This window comes from Colobus angolensis, unplaced genomic scaffold (assembly GCF_000951035.1).
Source record: "Colobus angolensis palliatus isolate OR3802 unplaced genomic scaffold, Cang.pa_1.0 Scaffold231, whole genome shotgun sequence".
NCBI lineage: Eukaryota > Metazoa > Chordata > Mammalia > Primates > Cercopithecidae > Colobus > Colobus angolensis.
The window spans coordinates 4,449,565-4,472,770 of record NW_012115500.1 but is presented as its reverse complement, the minus strand read 5'-3'; the positions used below and the strand labels follow the sequence as shown (position 1 = coordinate 4,472,770).

General features: G+C 39.9%; 1 protein-coding gene and 1 long non-coding RNA gene across 6 annotated transcripts in view; one reads left to right on the top strand and one right to left on the bottom strand.

Annotated features, from left to right (window-relative positions):
* The window catches only part of NCOA7 (nuclear receptor coactivator 7), a 163,031-nt gene that overhangs the window by 107,746 nt on the left and 32,079 nt on the right, over nucleotides 1-23,206 (bottom strand). For all 5 annotated transcript variants that reach the window (XM_011944476.1, XM_011944478.1, XM_011944479.1 and 2 more), the window contains one exon: nucleotides 20,068-20,181. In XM_011944476.1, coding sequence (XP_011799866.1) covers nucleotides 20,068-20,117 — 50 coding nt within the window. In that variant the 5' untranslated portion in view covers nucleotides 20,118-20,181. The remainder of the gene's footprint in view (nucleotides 1-20,067; nucleotides 20,182-23,206) is intronic.
* Nucleotides 16,322-23,206, top strand: part of LOC105513568 — a 22,110-nt gene continuing 15,225 nt past the window's right edge. The window contains exon 1 of the long non-coding RNA XR_001002048.1: nucleotides 16,322-16,368. This is a non-coding gene — a long non-coding RNA (uncharacterized LOC105513568). The remainder of the gene's footprint in view (nucleotides 16,369-23,206) is intronic.

Here is a 23,206-nt window from a genome sequence, read left to right as displayed (position 1 = left end):
CATAAAGCTTCCCAATTTAGCCTTTTAATCAACTTCTTGGATAAGAACATAATACACGCTATTCAAGTTGCATTATCTTACGCAGTCTAGGGAGAAAATATGTTCAATGTTAAAAATCAGGCTTCAAAATTCCTGGAAAATAGAATAATAGAAAACAAACAAGACAAAATTCCAATTCAGATGAAAAAACACTTCTCCCCCCTCACTATGAGCATAATTGCTGTCAACATAATAATGAAATGTGATGCTTTATTAATAAAAGTAAAGGATAACTACACACACACACACACACACACATATAAAATATACATATAGACACAGGGTCTTACTTTGTCACCCAAGCTGGAGTGCAGTGGCATGATTAAAGCTCACTGCAGCCTTGACATCTCGGGCTCAAGCAATCCTCCCACCTCAGTGCCCCAACCCCTAGGCCACTGCCAGTAACTGGGACTACAGGCGCTCACCACCAGGCCTGGTAATAAAAAAATTTTTTTGTAGACACAAGGTCTCACTTGTTGCCCAGGCTCATCTTGAACTTCTGGCCTCAAGCAATCCTTCCACCTCAGCCTTCCAAAGTGCTGGGATTACAGGTGTAAGCCACCTTGCCTGGCCTAATATTCTTATATTTGCATTAATCGGGTCATATCAATATGGCAAAGAATCTGAAAACTCCATCCTAGGTGGAGAGATTTAGAAACTTATGATACTCATCCTGGAAGAGGTTCAGGGAGAACATGATGTCGTCTTTAAACACATGCAATGATAATATATGAAAGATGGATTGGGTTTATTCTCTATGGATTTGAAGTAACAAGGAATAAATAGAGTAAGCTGAAAGAAAATAAAATTTAACTAAAGATTTAAAAACAACTTCCCACTAACAAGAGTTTTTCAGACAAGAAATGAGCAGCCTTGACGGTCCTTGAGACATTGTTATAGTTTGAAAAGTTCAAGTCTAGGCTGAAAACGTTCTATTTGTCAAAGGCAGCGGAGATTCCAAATCTAGCATGACCTCTGTACTTCGACTAAAAGATTTATAATTCTGAAATTAGGCATGGTGCCTGTTTTTTAAGGAGGTAAGTGGAAGAAGAAAAATAGCAAGTTAACATGAACCTGACACTTAGAAAAGAAAATGCTGTGTTTTCTTTCTAATCTCTCAATTACTTCTAGGATCCCAGGGCATTATTACTATATTACCTGGTACTTCTGTACTCTTACAGGGGGATGGAAGTTCCTCATATGATATGACTATAAGCTGAAGCCACTGTGAAACAGTGCACTAAATTAGAATTGTGAATGCAGGAAAAGAAATTTACTAGTTGTTATCAGATCTACCCAGACATAACCACTTCACCACAGGTTGTTTACTTGAAAAAACACAGGAACGTCTTTGCTAGTGGCTTCCTTTGTAGGGGAGGATGCTGCAGCACACCCAACTATTCTCAACAAACCACTGCATATCAAGTTCCTACACAGACATCACTGCTTACAGCCTTAAGATTAGCACCCTTCATTTAAAACAGACATGATTGATCCTCACTTTTTTTTTTTTTCTTGAGACGGAGTCTGGCTCTGTCGCCCAGGCTGGAGTGCAGTGGCGCGATCTTGGCTCACTGCAAGCTCTGCCTCCCGGGTTTACGCCATCCTCAGTCTCCCGAGTAGCTGGGACTACAGGCGCCCGCCACCTCGCCCGGTTGGTTTTTTTTTTATTTTTTAGTAGAGACGGGGTTTCACCTTTCACCGTGTTAGCCAGGATGGTCTCGATCTCCTGACCTCGTGATCCGCCCGTCTCGGCCTCTCAAAGTGCTAAGATTACAGGCTTGAGCCACCGCGCCCGGCTGGTCCTCACTTGTAACAGCATGACTACACTAATACACTAATATATTAAAATTCAGTCACATAGTGTATTTTAAAAATTCCTGTTAATAAGTTAAAACTTAATACCACCAAGGTGCTCTAACTCCTAGCATTGTACATCTGTTCCTTAAAATAATATGTAAAAGTTCTACTAAAAAAAATTGAAACAGGAGCTCGAATACTTTTGGACATGGATTATAAAGAGGACATACTATAATAATTTGCTACCAATGGTTATAAAAATTTTTTATGGAAAAATGTCTACACTTTTAAATTTTATTTTTAGAGATTAAAAATTTAAATATAAATTCTAAAATTTCTAAATTCATGTTTTCATCTAAGATATTACAATGAAAAATTCTCTTATGGAAGAGAATGTTCTAATTATTTTTACATTCTATTTAAAGGGGACTTTGGAGGTAGTTAAGAATAAAGGCTTTGGAATTAGATACAAGTAGGAAGAGACCCTGGCTCCATTATTTGCTAGCTATGGAACTTGGGGAGTTATTAAACCACTCCAAGCCTGTTTCCTTACCTATAAAAATGAGAAAACTAATACCATAGTGAGGTCATATTTGTAAATCTCCTGGCACAGCATGAGTGTGCAATCAAAAAAGAGAGCGCACAGTGCCACCAATCCACACAAGTAAAACTAAAACATATTACAGGCCCTAGACAGCCAGTCTAGGTGCATGTATCCCAGTATGGCTCCTCGCCTGCCTCACTGCTTTGCTAATATCCTCATAGCATTATGTAACCGTCAGCCTTCAAGCAGACATCCCTGAGGGATCCCTTTCTAATGGACCATCCTCATTAGCCAACAAGCATGTTCTAATACCTCATCTTCCTCTTCCATCTTCAAAAACTCAACATTTCTTGACTCCCACATCTTCCTCTTGCCAAGGCCTGAATATTTGGCTTCCCTTCCCAGCCAAATTCCCAAAAGAATTGCCTAGAAGCTTGGTCTCCACTCCCTTACCTCCTATTCACATCAAACTGGCTTCTCCCACCACTGTGCTGAAACTGTTTTTATCTAATCAATTATCAGTGACCTCCAAGTGTCGATCTTCATGGATACTTTGCAGTCCTCATCTTAATTTACCTCTCAGCTACTTGCAAACCTGCTGATCATTCACTCCTTGAAATTCTCTCTTCTCTCAGCTGCAGTGATTCTATCTCTTCTGCATTTCATCCTACTTCTCTTTCTGTACTAGACCACCAAATGTTGGAATTTCCCAATTCTGTTCCCATTCCTTAGTTCTGTTCTTTTTTCACTGTATATGCCCTCCCTATATGATCTCATCCTTTCCCATGGCTGAGGCCAACAATTCTGAAATTTCCATCTCAGTCCAGATCCTGTTTTCACTCCAGATTTACACATACCCAATTGTGTATTTAGTGGTTGTCTTGTAAGCATCTCAAACTTAACATATTAAATTCTTGAGATACTCTCTCAAAATACTTGTTTTTCCAGTTTTCTCATTCCAGTTAATGGCACCTCCATCCATCTAGCTCCATCCATCTAGCATCCATCAATCCAAATTCCTAAACATGGCCAAAAAGGCCCTGCATGACCTGCCTCAGCCTACCTCTTCACATTGCCTGTGCATTTCTCCTAAAAAAGCACTGTGTTCAAGGAACACTGGCCGTCTTGCAGATCCAGGAAGCTGCCAAGCTTTTTGTCACTTTAAGGACTTTTCATCTAAGGGTTCTCCCTACCTAGAATATTCCCTTCCTTCCCTCTTTCCCTATCCCTTCTCCTAAACACACAGATTATCTGGTGAACTCCTGCTTGTACCCAAGATCATTAAAAGTCATTAACACATGAGTATTAAATGACCTTTAAAGTATTAAAGGACCTTTTCTCCAAAGGTCCTTGAACATAAGTTGTGTCTAAAGTGGATACTACTCTTGCACTTCTCTTTTATGATGTCTTGTGGTTTTCCCTCATAGCAAATATAGCCATTTATAATGACATATGGATTTTATGTTCTTCTTTATTGTCTGCTATGGTTTGAATATTCCCTACAAAACTCATGTTGAAATGTAATTGCCACTGTGACAGAATTAAGAGGTGGCACTGTTAAGAAGCGATTAGGCCAGGTGGGTTCCATCCTCATTAATGGATAAATGTTATTATTGTGGGAGTGTGCTGGTTATCAGCAGAGTGCATTTTTATAAAAGTGAGTTTGGCCTGTAGTCCCAGCTACTCGGGAGGGTGAGGCAGGAGAATGGTGTGAACCTAGGAGAAGGAGCTTGCAGTGAGCTGAGATCGCACCACTGCACTCCAGCCTGGGCGACAGAGCGAGACACTGTCTCAAAAAAAAAAAACAAAAACAAAAAAAGAGAGTTTGGCCCTCTCTTGCTTTCTTGCTTGCTCACTCTCACCAATGTTTGTTTTTGTTCTGCTTTGTTTTGTTTTGTTTTTTTGGTGATTGAGTTTCGCTCTTGTTGCCCAGGCTGGAGTGCAATGGCGCAGGTCTCAGCTCATCGCAACCTCTGCCTCCAGGGTTCAAGCAATTCTCCTGCCTCAGCCTCCAGATTACAGGTGTGCACCACTACGTCCAGCTAATTTTGTATTTTTAGTAGAGACAGGTTTCTCCATGTTGGTCAGGCTGGTCTTGAACTCTCGACCTCAGATGATCCGCCCACCTCAGACTCCCAAAGTGCTGGGATTACAGGCATAAGCCACCGTGCCCGGCCCACTCTCACCCTTTCTTGCCCTCCCACCTTCCACCATGGGGTGATACAGCATGCAGGCCCTTGTCAAATGCTGGCACCATGTTCTTGGACTTCTCAGACTCCAGAACTGTGAGCCAAATAAATTTCTGCGCATTATAAATTACCCAGTCTGTGACATTCTGTTAAAGCAACACAAAATGAACTAAGACAATGTATTTGTGAAAAGTATTCCCTGTAACGGCAAGGACCATATTTGTTTTGTTCACTAATCTACCGTCTGGGCTTAATAGGCACAGGCACATAAGGTCTCTTTGAGATGCGAGCAATGCATATGTTTCTCCTCATAACATAAAGAATATTACATAAATTCTTACATTTAATTACATGAAAGAACTGGGAGAAATCTTAAATATCTAGTTGCATCAGCTAATATAAAAACCAAAATGGTCTTTATTCAAAATCTCAGAAAGGTTTTCCTATGCATTAAAAACAAACAGGAAGAAGGAGGTAAAGATTACACATGTTGGATTTGTAACCCAATTAATTTTATAATTTTACATTTTCAATGATTCATTAAAATAATGACATTTCTTTTTTTTGTTTGTTTTTTAGAGACGGAGTCTTGCTCTGTCTTCCAGGCTGGAGTGCAGTGGTGGGATCTTGGCTCACTGCAACCTCCTCCTCTCAAGTTCAAGCAATTCTCCTGTCTCAGCCTCCCAAGTAGCCAGGACTACAGATGCACGCCACCACACCTGGCTACTTTTTTTTTTTTTATTTTAGTAGAGACAGTGTTTCACTGTGTTGTCCAGGCTGGTCTCGAACTCCTGAGCTCAGGCAATCTGCCCACCTTGGCCTCCCAAAGTGCTGAGATTACAGGTGTGAGCCACCGAGCCCAGCCAAAATAATGCCATTTCTTATGAAGTGTGCTTAAATATGAATATATGTGGGCTTACAACTAATTTTTATATTTTAAAAATCCATACTCTTTTCAAAGAAAAATATGTTTGCATATGTATGTATGTGTGTGTATATACATGTTTTTACATTTAAAATATATCTACCCTTCTAAAATAAAAATATCCAGATTATATAAACTTAGAGTTGTGGTTTAAAAAAATTAAATTTCTCTCATTGTCTAGTGACAGCAGTTGACTTGGCATAGTAGAAGGAACTACCTCCCTGTCCAACCCCCTTAAAAGAAAAAAAAGATGATGGAGCCACTGAAATGGAAATTGCTCAGTCCCCAGTGACCTTACCAGCATCTGCTGCAATTATCTTCTGAAAATAAAATAACCAAATTACCGTTCAGCTTTCTGCTGTGCTAACAAAATTAATCTGAAATATCAAAATTCATCTGCTTTATATTATGTATTAAGCAACTTCTGTAACAAAAGCTCTTCTAGCTCTAAATCGTGAAGTACATGCACCACAGGTGCCATAATCAACAGTAATATATTCTCACATACACAGGAAAAATTAATGGAATGATTAATAACTTCACTCAAATTATCCATGACAGTGATTTGATTTAAGTCACTCCACTTATTCAAAAGTAAGATCAATCAATTTTATGTGTGGTTTGGTTTTATAAAAAATTGTTGGGTTTTTCTTGAGACAGAATCTTGCTTTGTTGCTCAGGCTGAATGACATGGTAATAGCTCACTGTAACCTCCAATACCCAAGGTATCTTTTCACCTCCCCTCCTGAGTAGCTAGGGTTACAGGCATGTGCTGTCATGTCCGGCTTTTTTTTTTTTTTTTTTTTTTTTTTGTAGAAACAGGGTCTCACTATGTTGCCTAGGCTGGTCTCAAACTCCTGGTCTCCAGCACTCCTCCCACCTAGGCCTCTCAAAAAGCTGAGATTACAGGTGTGAGCCACTGTGTCTGGCTGATCAAATATAATTCTTTTTGAGATGGAGTTCGCTCTTGTCACCCAGGCTAGAGTACAATGGCTCAATCTCAACTCCCTGCAATGTCCGCCTCCTGGGTTCAAGTGATTCTTCTGCTTCTGCCTCCTGAGTAGCTGGGATTACAGGCGTCCAGCACCTCGCCCAGCTAATTTTTTGTATTTTTATTAGAGACAGGGTTTTACCACGTTGGCCAGGTTGGTCTTGAACTCCTGACCCCAGGTGATCCACCTGCTTCAGCCTCCCAAAGTGCTGGGAATACAGGCATGAGCCATCGCACTGGGCCAATCAATTTTGATTCTATTCTTCTTTGTAGAACATATTTGTTCAGAAAATATATGTGCAAATTGTATTTTAAAAAGACGTAGGCCGGGCGTGGTGGCTCAAGCCTGTAATCCCAGCACTTTGGGAGGCCGAGACGGGCGGATCACGAGGTCAGGAGATCGAGACCATCCTGGCTAACATGGTGAAACCCCGTCTCTACTAAAAAATACAAAAAACTAGCCGGGCGACGTGGCGAGCGCCTGTAGTCCCAGCTACTCGGGAGGCTGAGGCAGGAGAATGGCGTGAACCTGGGAGGCGGAGCTTGCGGTGAGCTGAGATCCGGCCACTGCACTCCAGCCTGGGTGATAGCGAGACTCCGTCTCAAAATAAATAAATAAATAAATAAATAAAAAGACGTAGAATGATTTAGAAAAATCACTGAGTTTTAAAATGCAGTAAAGAATATCTAAAACATGAATAAATAGCCTCTAATTTAACTGCTTCCTACGTTTAAATGGTCAAAGTTTGGCCATCTAGTCTGTCAAGTATTCCGTAAGTACACTAATAAATACCATATAACATTTTTGTTGTTGTAATTAATAGTCTTGTTCTCTGGTTCTTCTATATTTAAATTTACTTCATACTCTCTGTTCTCCACACCTGAACAATTCTTGTCTCACGACCATCAAGCTACATTTATCATTTCAGACCATGATGTCCCCACCTAAAAGTCATTTTTGACTCTCCAAATAAAATCAGTTGCATGGTTCTAACAGCAGAATTATTGAGAAAAGACTCTTTTCTTGGTCTCCACCATATTTTTAGATACTAGATCCTGTCTTTCTTTGGGAAGAGACCCAGGAGGTCCCCAATCCAACTAACTCATCTTCTCTTCTTGGGCCTAGAACACTCTACATGCTCCATGTTGCTGACACATCTGACTTGAGTTTACTTGGTGGTAAATCACATTTGCAAACCATGAACCAACCTGTATCTTGCTACGTCTTGGAAACCTTGGCCACTCTCCTTTTCATTCATTACCATTTTCATTTATGTGTGAGAAGTAAAACATTAAAACAAGTAGGCAAGGCTGTTGAATGTTCACTGGTATAATATACCACAAAAATGAGTGCGGAAAAAACCTGAAGCCCTAACCATTTTGTTTGCACAAACTTTATTTGAAATGATAAAGAAAAACGGAAGTAAATATGTGTGAACAAGTGCCTGCTGGCTCAAGAATCAGGTCTTCACTTTTACAATAGAAATGACCAAGCTGGGAGAATTTTGCTTATTGGGGCCTCCAACAACTCTGAATCTAGAGAGGCAATAACAGAGACATGCTTGCCACACTCCAAAAACGTAAGGTCAGGAGATTGCTGACATTTTTTGCTGGTATGTAGGGAATTCCTGTTTCCCTGGTAGAGTAGAGCTTCTCTAGTTTGTTCCAAAGTTCCTAATACCTTTGTACTGACAATCAGAAAATATCTGTTTAGTTATTAAATATATTTCTAACCATTTTGTCATTTAGGCCAGTGATTCCCAATTAGATTGAGAACTAATAGGTTCCAGAAAATTCAATTCAACATAGCTTACTGACAAATACAGCCATAATGATTTAAGGGTGTGGGCTGTGAGGTCAGGCATACCTGGGCTGAGACGTGGATCTACCACTACATAGTTATGTAACCTTGGGCAAGTTACATAACATCTAAAGGCTTAACATCTTTATCTGCCATCAGGATGGTAACAGTACCTACTCCATAAGGTAATTATGAGATTACATGAGAACACCAGTCTCTGGTACACGGTAAATTCAGCAAATGTTAGCTATTTAGTCATAGTGAATGACTGGTAGGTGCTGGGTATGGGGCTAGACCCTGTGAGAAAGATAAACATAAAAAAGACCTGACAATAAATGACAACAGACAAATAAGGCAGAGATGAGAGTGTTACTGGGTGTATCTCAAGACAAACTGTGTTAAGGGCCCCAAACGAAGGCATAAGAAAGTCCCCCAACACCCTCACAGTCCAGTGGCAAGAGAGGGATCATGTAGTTGTGTGTGTTGGGTGGGGGGAGAGAAATAAAATAGGAACGGCCTCAAGAAGACAGTGTCACAAGTAAAGATGGGTGTGACAGAGTGATATGTACATTGCTATATTTAAGGAGAGTATAGAGAAGAGTAGTTCTTTGTATACAGAAGGCATAGTTCTGAGGGGGCAAGGTATAATAAGAAATACACAGAAAAACAAAATGAGATAAAGACAGGAGGAGAGGAAGGAGCATATTGTGCAGAACCTCAAATGCCAGAAAGAAGAGGGAACACATAAGTGACATATCTGAGCTTTGCCCAGGAATACTAATCCAGCAAGATGCGTAGGAGGATATGCAATTAGCACTTGACGTATGAGGGCAGAGGGGGTGAAGATTGTTTGGAATTTTCAGATGTGAATTTTAGGGGAAAAGAAAGGAAAATTTCTACAAAAATCACCAACAGCTTAATTGCAAGTATAAACTATGAAGCTTCAGAGCTGGGAGCACACAAAGCATTTTCTGGTTTTGAATTCAATTTTCTCTTGCTGAAGAGTCGCTGTACCAGCAACCATGAAAGGTTTCAAATACATGTGTGTCTTACTCAGTTTGCACTGCTCATAATAAAAATATAGACTGGGTGGCTCAAATAACGAACATTTATTTCTTGCAGTTTCAGAGGCTAGGAAATCCCAGATCTAGATGCTGGAGTGATCTGGTTCCTGGATGGACCAACTTCCAGGTTTACAGATGGCACCTTCTTGCTGTGTCTTTCCATGGTAGTGAGAGAGTGCGCATCTTTCTTGTATTTCTTCTAATAAGGGCACTAATCCTATCATGAAGGCTCCAGCCTCATGACTTAATTAGCTCCAAAAAGCCACCTCCAAATACGATCACATTGGGGATTTAGAGTTTCAACATAGGAATTTTGGCGGGTGGTTAAAACATTCAGTCCACAGCAATATGACAAAAGTTGTTTCAAGCCAACAGTACCAAGTTTAAGTCCAAATCCAGGAGTCAGTTGAGCTGAAGTCTTCCTCAGCTGTCAGCAACACCAATAAAAAGAGGAGGAGAGGCCGGGGGTGGTGGCTCACGCCTGTAATCCCAGCACTTTGGGAGGCCAAGGCAGGCAGATCACGAGGTCAGAAGATTGAGATCATCCTAGCTAACACGGTGAAACCCCGTCTCTACTAAAAAATACAACAACAAAAAAAATTAGCCCGGCATGGTGGCGGGCGCCTGTAGTTCCAGCTACTGGGGAGGCTGAGGCAGGAGAACTGCGTGAACCTGGGATGCGGAGCTTGCAGTGAGCCGAGATCGCGTCACTGCACCCCAGCCTGGGCGGCAGAGTGAGACTCCATCTCAGGAAAAAAAAAAAAAAAGAGGGGGAGGAGAGGAGACAGTTTAAATCACTTTTCTTTCCCTGGAATCTGTCTTGGAGCCTGGAGTATTGGACCTTTCACTGAAAGATATGACTAGAGCAGGTTTACTGACAAGTTTTAGGGGATTTATAAACTCCCTGAAATTTACCCAACAGTTGTATCTATATATTCATATTTTTTCTCATTTATTCCTGTATTCGCCATTTAGGTAGCAAGCTTTTACATGAAAATTGTTTAGTGCTTATTCTTTAAAGTATTATTCTAAAGACTTCATATATTTTAATTCATTCAATCCTCTCAATAACCTTATAAGGTACTATTATTTCCATTTTGAGGAAAACTAGACCCAAAGCCCCACACTAGTAAGTAGTTCTACAGAGAAGAAACCTGCAGGAGGTCCAAAAGCAAAAGTCTCCCAAGTTTCACCACAATAGTTCCATCTAGGGGTTTTGTGAGATGACTTTACTGTTCTTGAATCAGGATTTGGAATGACCAATCAGTCTGGGATTTCAGGTTAAACAGAAACATGCTTGTGCTTATTCATTGAAATCGGTTTATAGGAACCCATTAAACTGTACCATGGGAAAGTACACTTACTGAATGGGTACTTTATGGGCAGCTGCCAATCAGCCAGTGTGTGTTAGATGAATAATTTTCAAATAAATTCATTTTTCAATGATAAAAAACCCCTCACTCCCAATATGCTAACAATCAAAGAATCATCTAAATCAAGGGGTCATTTTTTTAATGCTGGCCCATAATAAAAAAAAATTTAAACTGTGATTCAATATGTACATACTTATAAACATTTAAAATACAGTTTTCATGAACTAATATTTATTCTTACTACATACAACACATTCTGATATTTTCTATTTCAGTCCACCTTAGTCCAGTCTAATCTATTCTGTTCTGTTCCATTTAAAAAAAAAAAATGCTGTTTTGTATCCACTAAACTGATTTCACGAGACCCTCATGGGTTATAACCCACAGCTTGTAGTATTTTACACATAATTAAGTAACTTAGCCTGTTCCTCAAAAACGAAGCAAAAAGCATGAGTCTAACTATTAATGGCTGAATGTTTATAAGCTTTTTTTTTTAATCTTTAGAAAAAAGTTAATGATTTCCTGAAAACATTAGCAGATAAAACTTGACCATGGATATTTTTCCCAGTAATGAATGTCAAGCAATTCGTAAATATTCACTTAAGAGTTGCCTGGTCTGAACTCAGTTGAAAAAATAGAAAACATAAGCCTTAACATTACAGCTCATGCAACAGTTTAGTTAGTAATTTGTAATACTGTTAAATAAGGTACTAGCAGCTTTTTCATAGGAAATGGTTTTGAAATATTCTCAATATTTTTAAGATTAATAAAATTGCTGAATACTGAAAAATTTGTTGTGATAAAAATTACAATTCACAAACCATTTATATCCTACATTAAAGAAACTGTTTTGAATATTCTGTCAGTTGATCAACAAGTATTTAACACTTGCTGTATGCCAACCACTATTGAATAGTGAAAGAATAATGAACGATTGAATTAATGATCATGAAGAATGAAAGAATATTCTTGAAAGAACAATGAATGATCAGAGAGTCTCCACCTTCCAGATGTCCATTTGCGGGGAGATTGACTGTAAACCCAATAAACAAATAAGAGCTACAGAAATCATGCAAGAGAGTGTCCTTGAGCAGTGCAGTGGATCGCTTCATCTCAGATGGATGGTGCTTTGAAATTGAAATCCAATAATGTTTCTGGTAAAGTCAACTGTAACATTCTCCTTCCACGCCCATATACATTTTTTTTTTCTTTTTATCACATTATGATGCTAACAGCATGGTTTTTTTTCGAGATGGAGTCTTGCTCTGTTACCCAGGTTGGAGGGCAGTGGAGCAATCTCGGGTCACTGCAACCTCCGCCTCCTGGGTTTAAGGGATTCTCTTGCCTCAGTTTCTCTCATGTAGCTGGGATTAGAGGCCTGTGCCACCAAGCCCAGCTATTTCTGGAGTTTTAGTAGAGATGGGGTTTCACTATGTTGGCGAGGCTGGTCTCAAACTCCTGACCTCAAGTGATCTGCTTGCCTCAGTCTCCCAAAGTGCTGGGATTACAGGCATGGGCCACCATGCTTGGCCCTAACAGCATGTTCTAATCCCCCTTTCGGACAAAGTAGACACTAATACTTAGTGCAATGTAAACTGAGGTAACATGAAGAATAACACTCAGAGATACAGACACAGCAGATAGGGATTTGGGGCTCAGGACCTCCATTTAAAGGCTAAGTGATTTGGGGTAAGTTATTTCACCTCCTGAACAACAGATTCATTACCTGCATTTATATTTATTTGTAGGATCATTTTAAGGATAAACAGAATGCTTGTGAAATTACTTCATAAAGTACCAACAACTGCTATTATTAATAACTTGTATTACAATCAGTATGCATAGTGAAACTGATAGAATAAAATGACCAAATATTAAGAAAGTATAAAGCTAACATTTAGCAAGTACTTAAAACTGTTCTATTTGCTTTTTATGTATCAACACAATTAAAACTGTGCTATGACTGAGTATCTGAATCCAACAATGGGTAATAAATTTCTCCTCAAATGTCAGGCATACTAAAGATGATTTAAGATGATAAATCTCTAACAGTCCTTGGCCAGCAGGAAAAAACAATCTACAGTTAACTAAAGAAAGGGCAAGAGTTCGCATCACACTACTCCACCCACGTGGTATAATCATTCTTGGCATTGGCAAACCACAAAGAAATGGCTGCTTCCTAGGGTTCAAAGGCTGCCTCTGTGGGGCTGGAGACAAGGAGCGTACCCCTTTGTGTTCCACCAGTGTTGCAGATCAACCACCCAGATCCATCCACGTGATGCCTTCCACTGGACGTCAGACTCTGTATTTGACCAAGAGGGCAAAGGAAGGCTTTTTGCACAGAACTATTTCTGCATTCATTTCTATCATGGGCATCTACTCTTTTCAGACAAGATGCAATCTTAGGGAGTAAAGTGGATCACTGTAATGCAACACCCTGACTTACACAGGTGAAGTATTACAGACTGCATGTTTCCTATTGGCTTGGTAGGTTGATACTCTGACATTAACCATATTATGGATGAATAAATTGATAAGACATGGATTATGGGATGTTGTCAAGTTATAAACAAATTATTTTGGAAAAGGTCACTTATAAGTTAGATCTTTAGAACCCATGATGCATTTCTCCTAATTAATTTACACTGGTGTAAATTAATGTTCAGCTGTCAGGATAACCCACAGAAATCTATGCAACCCACGCTGTGAGTAGCAGCAGGTCAAGTGACCTGTGTTCTACAAGCCCCATTTTGCCAGTAAAGTGGCACACGGCAGCACTGCAGAGCATAAGCTCTGGGTGGAGAAGGGAAGACCTGAGTTCAAATCCTGACATGCCTACTTTTATCTCAGTGAAGTTATTCAACCTCTTTGAATATAAATTCCCATAGCAGTCAAATTATATTTAGAGATGAATTTTTTAAATCAGATATTTGGTGTGAAGATAATCTGGATCAGTTTTTACAAAAGCGTTTTTCATACCAAGGCATGCACAAAGATGATAATACTTCCACTCATCCCTGGGGTAAGATGCTGATCATAGCTAAAGATGACCAGCCCAGGTCTCTGACAAATGCAATCCCTGCCTGGCCACTCTGAGGACCGAGGGGGTCACTATCACTGGCACGCCAACCTGAGACATGACGGTTTGTCAAGCCACCCAAGTGGTGAGGCTCTGATTACCAATTAATATACCTAAAAGTACCCTGGGATAAAGCCAGCCTATCAGGGACCTTTCACCTTCATGGGCTTAGGGTCCAACTGTTAAGTAAAAGGCTGTTAGATTTCTCAAGGCCCTTTGACTATATAACTCTACTTCATTATATCCCAGAGCCTAACCAATTGTGCTTATAGCAAATTATCTTTGGGAAATGATATGATTCCAATTTGGATTGTCACAATTTTTCCTTCTTCCCTGATGTGAACAATAGGAGCAGCTCATGGGCTGAAAGTGGGATGTCAAGATGAAAATTAGGTGACCAGGAATGATTTGTTATTAAAGGAATGTGTGAGTACTCACTGTGCCAGGTACAGTTCATATATTACCCTCAATTTTCACAGCCATCTTGGTTTCATTCCTTACTTGAACGCAAAAGCTACAAAGTGTACTATGCACACAATAGAGAAAGCTATACAGTGGGTTCAAATCTCCTCTGCCATGGAAAAGAGAATAAGGGGACCAGCTGTTCAGCTCTGGCCCTCCTTGCTGGGTTCCATTTAAGCTTCTCTACAGTTCTGGCTGGTTGGGATGTCTCCTTCTTCAAAACCATCTTGTTAGTTGGTTATTTTTAGCCACATTTAACAACTGAAGAAATGTAAGGTAAAGGAAGCTTAGAAAACTTGCCAGAGGTTATACACTGGAGTGAATTGCAAACACTAGGTGTTCTGCTTCTGGGTCAGAGGTTCAAGGGTGAAGAATTGCCAGGGCAGAGGCTGGAGATGGGACCTAAGAAATGTTCTACACTTTGCATCCATTGTCACTGAGAATGATGACAGAGGTGGTGCTGGCTCCTACTGCTGCTCTGAAAGGCTGGGTTAAGAGGAAAGCGGAGGTGGGAGCAGCAGTTCTGCTTTTCATGACAACCAGGGAATAGGGGAGGTGACCTACATGAACACCTGGTCTGTGTCTGTGTTTGTATTACTCACTGTTTACTCCCAGGCTCTCTCACACCTTATCAGAGGGGAAAAGTAAACCTCTCACAAAACACCATTTGGTTCAACTACAGATGTATTTCGGATATCTTCAATTAACCCTTGATCCTGAAAAAATGCTTTCAAAGAACCTTCAACCAATAGCATACAAGGACCTACTCGGAAATCACAAAAGCCAAATAATGTCAAGCAAGTGTGTAAGAAGAGAGCCCTGTGTGGCAATACTAAAGGACATTTTGCATTCTAACTACAAGGGGAAGGAAGAGTCAGCAAGTGTGTAACAAATGACACATGACAGTCACCCCAGAGGACAGTATAAACTGTAGACAGTACAAATAGTACACAGAACGCATAATTTGCTTTAGTAATTTAGTTTTTCATTTGGTTTTCAGATCTGTCAGGGATCAAGAAATTAATATAGACATATGCTAATTTTACATATATAAATTATTTGCAAAACCATTTGTGAAAAAGTTTCACAAATCATTCAATCTAGATTTAACAACTGGTATAAAACTATCCTGAAGCACCTGAAAACCAGGTGGACCAGGATCAGAAAATCCAAAAACTTCATCAGGTCTTATCCAGAATTACTCTATCTAATAGTAGTATTAAATCCACTCCTCTTCTTAAGAGTTACACAGGCATATTTCAAGATAAATTATAAAAAAGGAAAGACTGGGTGACCCTCAAATCACGAATTTCGGCCAGGCGCGGTGGCTCACGCCTGTAATCCCAGCACTTTGGGAGGCTGAGAGGGGCGGATCACGAGGTCAGGAGATCGAGACCATCCTGGCTAACACGGTGAAACCCCGTCTCTACTAAAAAATACAAAAAACTAGCCTGGCGAGGTGGCGGGCGCCTGTAGTCCCAGCTACTTGGGAGGCTGAGGCAGGAGAATGGCGTAAACCCGGGAGGCGGAGCTTGCAGTGAGCTGAGATCCGGGCACTGCACTCCAGTCCGGGCGACAGAGCGAGACTCTGTCTCAAAAAAAAAAAAAAAAAATCACTACTTTCGATCAAAAATTATTAAAATAGGGTATTTTAAACTTTACTTTGATGTTAAACTTAAAGAGCAAAACGTCAACAAAACAGGTTTGACAAAGGACTATTTACCAAACACAGTCATGCAAGGATTATGAAACCACATGATAAGATAGCACACAAAGACAACATTGGCTATTTAACTACTCAGGAGGAAAAAGGCAATGTGGAAGGGGGAAACAATCTAAAAAACAGTTTTTAGGGTTTCAGATATGTAATTGTGGCAGCAGGCACAACATCAGGGTAAATCTTCCTTTTGACTTCCTCGGAACACTAGTTGAGATTTATGTAAGGTAGTATAATTTAGTTTAGAGAAAACTGAGATTGCATCAATTTGGCCTCACCCTTGGCCTGACATTTTATCCTTCTCTCCAGAGATCTTACTTGGACCGCTCTTAAGTATGCTGCTCCAGAGAACTCTGCTCTATATTGTCAGAAACTGGCTTTCAAGTAAGTTCTGTTGCTAATTCCACTTGGTAATTCCACAGTTAAGTCAGAGGGCATTTGAAAAGATGTATAACTTTGGATGGCTCTTTTCTGATTATAGGCTGAAGGGGGTTCTTTTCTCTTTGGTTTGCCTTTTGCTTTTCATAGCTTGACCATTTCTGGCTTCTACTGCATTGTAAGAGCTAAACTACTGGTTTGTCAGTCAGTGTTTCTCTCTCTGTGTCTGTCTGTCTCTCCCTGCTCCCACCCCCTCTTCTCTTCATTCTCCTATCTCCCTCTATCTCTCATTTCCTAGTTACAAATCATGTTGTCTTACTGTCTTAAGAACACCACTGATTTCGTCCTTGTGCCACTGTCCCTATGCTTCCAAGATCATATTTCAGCATTTTAGGATATGTTTTTTGTTTCATTGTTAGAATACTTTTCAGAAGACTTTTCAGAAGAGGTCATGATAAGCAAGACAATTTTACATTTCTGAGTTGAAAAAACTGTGCTCCTCTTCCAGAACAGTTTTGGTTTGTATTCGCAGCTTCAGGGGCTCCCCTGACTCTACATTTTAGGAACAAGAAGAGGTTAACATTGAGCAGGTTGTTCATGAACCAGCAGTGACCTTTACTACTGCAATCACTTTGGATTCAGACTGAGAAGGCACTATAGCTCTTAAAACCACTATGTAGGGCATGTGAAGAAGAAAGAAAAGAAAGAAGAAGAAGAAAGTAAGAAGGAGGAGGAAGGAGGAGGTGGGAGAAAGAAGGAAGGGGGAGAAGCAGGAAAGGGTAGGAGGAAGAAGAGAGGAAGAAGAGCAGGAAGAGGAGCAGGAAGAAAGGGAGGAGGCAAGGAAGGGAGAGGGGGAGGAGGGGGAGGAGAAGGATGACCACCATCTTGACCTAAACTCATATCTTATCCAAAAATAAATTCAAAATGGATCACAGACTTCAATATAAAACATAATGCTATAAAATTTTCAGAAAAGAAAAACAGGAGAGAATCTTCAGAACACAGAGCTAGGCAAAGAGATCTTAGAATTCAGACCAAAAGCACAATTCATAGAAGGAGAAACTGATAAATCGAATCACATCAAAATTAAAAACTTCTGTTCTGCAACTCTGTTAACTGGATGAAAAGACAAACTACAGACCGGGAGAAAATTATTTGCAAACCACATATCCAACAAAAAACTAGAATGTGTACAATTCAACAGTAAAAACCTAAACAATTCAATTAGAAAATGGGCAAAAGATAAGCGATTCCACTAAAGAACATATACATATGGCTAATAATAAGCACATGAAACTGTTAAACCTCATTAACCATTAAGGAAATACAAATTAAAACCATAATGAGATATCACTACATACTTATCAGAATAGCTAAAATAAAAAATATTGACACCACCAAATGACAATGCAGAGAAACTGGTTTACTCAGACTTTGCTGATGGGAATGTCAAATGTTACAACCATTCCAGAAAAGAGTATTGCAGTTTCTTATAAAACTAAAAATACACTTATCCTTTGACCCAGCAATTGCACTCTTGGACAGTTATCTCAGGGAAATGAAAACTCATGCTCATACAAAAACTTGTACATAAATGATTGTAGCATCTAGCATCTTTGTTCATAAATAGCCCAAACTGGAAACAACCTAAATGCCCTTCAATGGGTAAATGACTAAAAATGACTAAAAATATACTGTAGAATGCTACTGTGTAATAAAAAGGAACAAACTATCGATACATGCAACAGCTTTGAGGGATGTCAAGGGAGTAACTCTGAAGGGAAGAAAAAGCTAAATGCCAAAGGTTACATACTACATGATTCCATTTGCGTAGTATTCTTGAAATGACAAATTATAGTGGTTGTCAGAGGAGGCAGGTAGATGGAAGGAGTGAGTAGGGATACAAAAAGGTAGCATGTGGGATCCTTTCAATGCAACCGTTGTGTATCTTGACTGATGGTGACCACAGAAATCTACATATGTGATATAACTGCATGGAACTAAATACATACAAACACACATACAATGAACGCTCTGAATAAGGCTAGTGGATTGTATCAATGTGAATTTCCTAGCTGTGATATTTTACTACGGATAAAGAATCGGGGTATCTATTATTCCTTACAACTAACTACATGTGAATCTAAAATTATCTCAAAATAAAAACTTTGGAGATCTTTCTGGTGTTTCATCCATTAGATGCCTGATGTCTTCCCTCCCTAATCTGGTTACTCTCTGGAGTCCTAACAGCAGAAAATATTTTACTACAATTGGTAGTTTAACTTGTGCTTCCCCAAAACCTTATTCATGATTTACTATTCCTAACTGGAGCATGCCTTTTGGAGATGGCCTTATGTTTAATACTGACTCTTATGCTGCATGAAATGGACAAAATATATTCCGAGTCTTAGTTGCATCACTGGTAAAATGGAGATAAATTAACTGATGGCATAGATTTATTTTGAAGACAATTAAAATAATAAGTAAAGCACTCAGTACCTAGTAGGTCCTTACATTGTTTCCTTCCTTTTCCCATCATCAACCTAAAATCTAGCTTAATTACTATATAAAAACATCAACAGTAAACTTTGGTTTTGGCTCCAAGGCTCAGTTTAGAAAACAGTAAATGCATCTCTAATGAGCACAGCCTGGGGACTGGGGATGGAATGAGGCTAAATTCAGTTCTTAACACGCATTTCAATTTAGGAGAAGCATAATGTTTTTAAGCCTATGTTCTCTGAGTCTGAAAACATTCTGGCTTATCAAAATGTTTTACAAATGTTTAGCATATAATTCTTTTTTTATGATTAGTGAGTGACTGCCACATAGACATTTAAATCTGTAAATGGTAACCAATCATATACTAAATTACTTCTATTCAGATATCAACAAATTCATTTATGTTGGACAAGTTTCAGCCTTAAAAATGACTGATTCGCCGGGCACGGTGGCTCAAGCCTGTAATCCCAGCACTTTGGGAGGCCGAGACGGGTGGATCACGAGGTCAGGAGATCGAGACCATCCTGGCTAACACGGTGAAACCCCGTCTCTACTAAAAAATACAAAAAACTAGCCGGGCGAGGTGGCGGGCGCCTGTAGTCCCAGCTACTCAGGAGGCTGAGGCAGGAGAATGGCGTGAACCCGGGAGGCGGAGCTTGCAGTGAGCTGAGATCCGGCCACTGCACTCCAGCTCCGGCGACAGAGCAAGACTCCGTCTCAAAAAAAAAAAAAAAAAAAAAGACTCTGATTCAAAAACATAATTTCACCCATTTCACCTACCTACAAAAGTATTTTTTAGTAATAGACTCCCCACAAGGTGATAAGCTTTAAATGTGTCAGAGATTTTCAGTTATAGTCCAACCAATTAAGCTACAGAGCAGTAGGAGTGAAGCACTTAGGATTTAAAATTCAAGGTAGGTTGCTAAACATGGGATTCGGAGCAATTTGCAGGTCAGAGCATGACAGCTGGATTTGCTGAGCAACACTGGCCTGAGAGGAGTGTCAAAGCTAGAAAGAGAAGAACCAAATGTTACAATCCTCTAATATGAATAAAATGGATGAAGCAAAGTATAGTTTACTTCTCCTGGTTACCTGCTCTGTTATGAACAAGCACAAAACACAAAATGCAAAGTAATACTTGAGGACAAAGTTCACTCAAATATTTCTTTAAAGTACTGATAAGAATTTTGTAAAATGAATGCTTACCGAGCAAAATAACTTTGTTTCCGTTCCTTCTTCTCTTCCTTGGTATCCATAATACACAATCAAAAGTGCAAAGTATTTGGAAAAAGTCCCTCTTTTTAATAGTGAGTCATAACCCTGTAAGAAAAAATAACAAAGCAACTGTAAACTTAAAAGTTTACACTGGCCAATGTGAAGAATAAAATGGAGTAGAACTACATGGACTAAAACAAATGAAAAATAAACTTTAACCAGGAAAGACTGTCACATGAGTCAAATATGAAATGCAAATGTTAAATGGGAGAAACTACAATCACAATGGAGATGTTAAACTATAAAGCAAAACCTGATGGAAAACCAAACTGAAGTATTTCCCTCATATATTTTAAAACATGCCAAAATAAAAACCTTCACTGACTTTGGAAGATTGTAGCCTATGTAGATGCTAATTATTTTTTTAAAAATTGAACTCATAATCACCCTTCCCAAGCAATTAATAATGAACATGTCTCAGATAATTATGTAAAATGGCTCACTTAGGTGTTTTACAAGAATGTTCTTTTTTAAAAAATAAAAATAACTTCAGCACTCTATTTTATTTTCGGAAACATGCCAGCAAGTACATCCCACTTGAGCAAATGTGGAAATGAAAGTAAAGACACAGGAAGCTGTTCCTCAGCATGGCTTTAAACCCTTGCCTCTCCCACTTCTCCACCCCACCGCGACCCTCACCCACGCTTGCCAGCAGTGGCTTAAGCCTATAACATAAAAGGTTGTCTCCAGATCAAGCTTCCTTAAATACCACTTTCATCATGCCACTCCCCTGCTCAAAAATTTCCAATGTCTACTTACTGCCTGATTCACCGGTCTAAACTTCTGCAGAGCACTAACATTCCTAAAATTTGTCCTTTCACCCTGAAGTTCACCAATCAAATTTAAATTTAAAAAAAGCAGGCTGAGCCGTGGCTCACACCTGTAATCCCAGCACTTTGGGAGGCCGAGGCAGGCAGAACACTTGAGATTGGTAGTTTGAGATCAGCCTGACTAACAGGGTGAAACCACTTCTCTACTATAAATACCAAAAATTAGCCAGGCATGGTGGTGCACGCCTGTAATCCCAGCTACTCGGGAGGCTGAGGCACGAGAATCACTTGAACCAAGGAGGCCGAGGTTGCAATGAGCCGAGATGGCACCACTGCACTGCAGCCTGGGTGACAAAGGGAGACTCTGTCTCAAAAAAAAAAAAAAATTAGTAAATATAAATAAATAAAGCAAAGTGTATTCACAATCAAAATTATTTACTAATTCATTTCAATTCAATAAACAAATTAATCCACAATACATACTACATGAAAGGGAGTATGATAAGTACCAGAGGCCAAAGATAAAGCCATGATATTTGCTCTAACAGTATATATTGTCTTTCCAGAGAGACACTGAAGATTTCAAGACAATGTTATATGTACTGCTGAAAAAGAGGCCTCAGGAAAAATACTTAATTAGCTCAATTTAGCCATTTTCTAACGTATATTTTCAAAATATCATTGAAAAAATATAATATATATAATTTCTATTTGCCAATTAAAAAAAATTAAATAACACTTAACCCTATGCAAGGCCCACCCCAGGTATCCTGAGCACACACTAAGGTTGTAGGTTAAGAATGGATTTCCGGCCGGGCGCAGGGGCTCACGCCTGTAATCCCGGCACTTTGGGAGGCTGAGGTGGGTGGATCACCTGAGGTCAGGAGTTCATGACCAGCCTGGCTAACATAGTGAAACCCCGTCTCTACTAAAAATACAAAAATTAGCTGGGCGTGGTGGCGGGCGCCTGTAATCCCAGCACTTGGGAGACTGAGGCAGGAGAATTGTTTGAACCTGGGAGGCGGAGTTTGCAGTGAGCCGAGACCACTCCGTCACACTCCAGCCTGGGCAACAAGAGCAAAACTCCGTCTAAAAAAAAAACAAAAAACAAATGCATTTCCTAGGTAAAGGGTACGAGCAAGCAGGTTTCGACTGAACAAAAGCAAGAAGACAAAATAGTTCCCCGCTGCTCCAGGGTAAAGTGAGCTGCGGATGAAGACATGGGCGGGATCTGGGTCACAGAAAGCCTAGTATGCCACTCTAAGGAGCTTGGACTTAATCCTAGTTAGGCTATGTGCGGCCCACCCCCTTCAAGGTACCTTGTCAGATGCCACCAATTGCTCATGCTGAACTCAGCGGCAGCATTTGCAGAGCCATTACCAAATCGATCAGAGCTGGTCCATGAGATAAAACCAATTTTCTCATCTGCGATGTATATGAAAGGACGCCACCAGAGGGTTTTCCATGATGGAGTGTAGCATCAGACAGCAGAGGCAGAGGATGGACTTGAGAGGATTTAAGGACAGGGTGAAGTAGATTCACTAAAAAGAAATTACAGAGGCGCACCCAAACTTAGGCAGCAGTAGTTGACATAGAAAGAGGAGTGATGGACTCAAGAAATACCTGGGAGGCTGATGAGTTGAGATTTGGTGACTCATGCAGTGTAGATAACAAGGAAAGTAAGGAATGAAGGATGCCCTCCAAGTTTCTGCTTCAGGAACTGTGTAGGCTACGACACCAAAGATCTGGTACAATATACATGAAGAGGGCACGCTGCATGAAGGACAGGGCAGCAGAAGGAGGTAAGAGATCGGTTGTGGACATGGTGCCTTTGAGACGGCTATGGGATAGTGGAGCTAGGGACATTCACCAGACGTTTGATTACATCGAAAGCACAAAAGGGCAGTAAAGACTAGAGGAAAGAAATTAGAAATAATCAGCATATGCTTGTAGTTAGGAAGAAAAGGAGAAAAAACAATATGATGATGAGATCACCTTGGAAGCCTGACAACTATTCACGCAGCCCTGTACAGAAACAAGGGAGTACACAGTCTCAGCTCTTACTAGTTTATCTTCATATCCCTGACTTGGACTTCACCCTCAAAGAGTTTTTCATCCAGTCACGAAAATATGACTGTGCAGACAACTAAACTGTAGGGTAGTAACTTGGGGCTGTCCAATAAATAATATTAAGAATCCAAAAGATGGAACTAGATGTACCATATGACCCAGCCATCCCACTACTGGGTATATACCCAAAGGATTATAAATTATTCTACTACAAAGACACATGCACACGT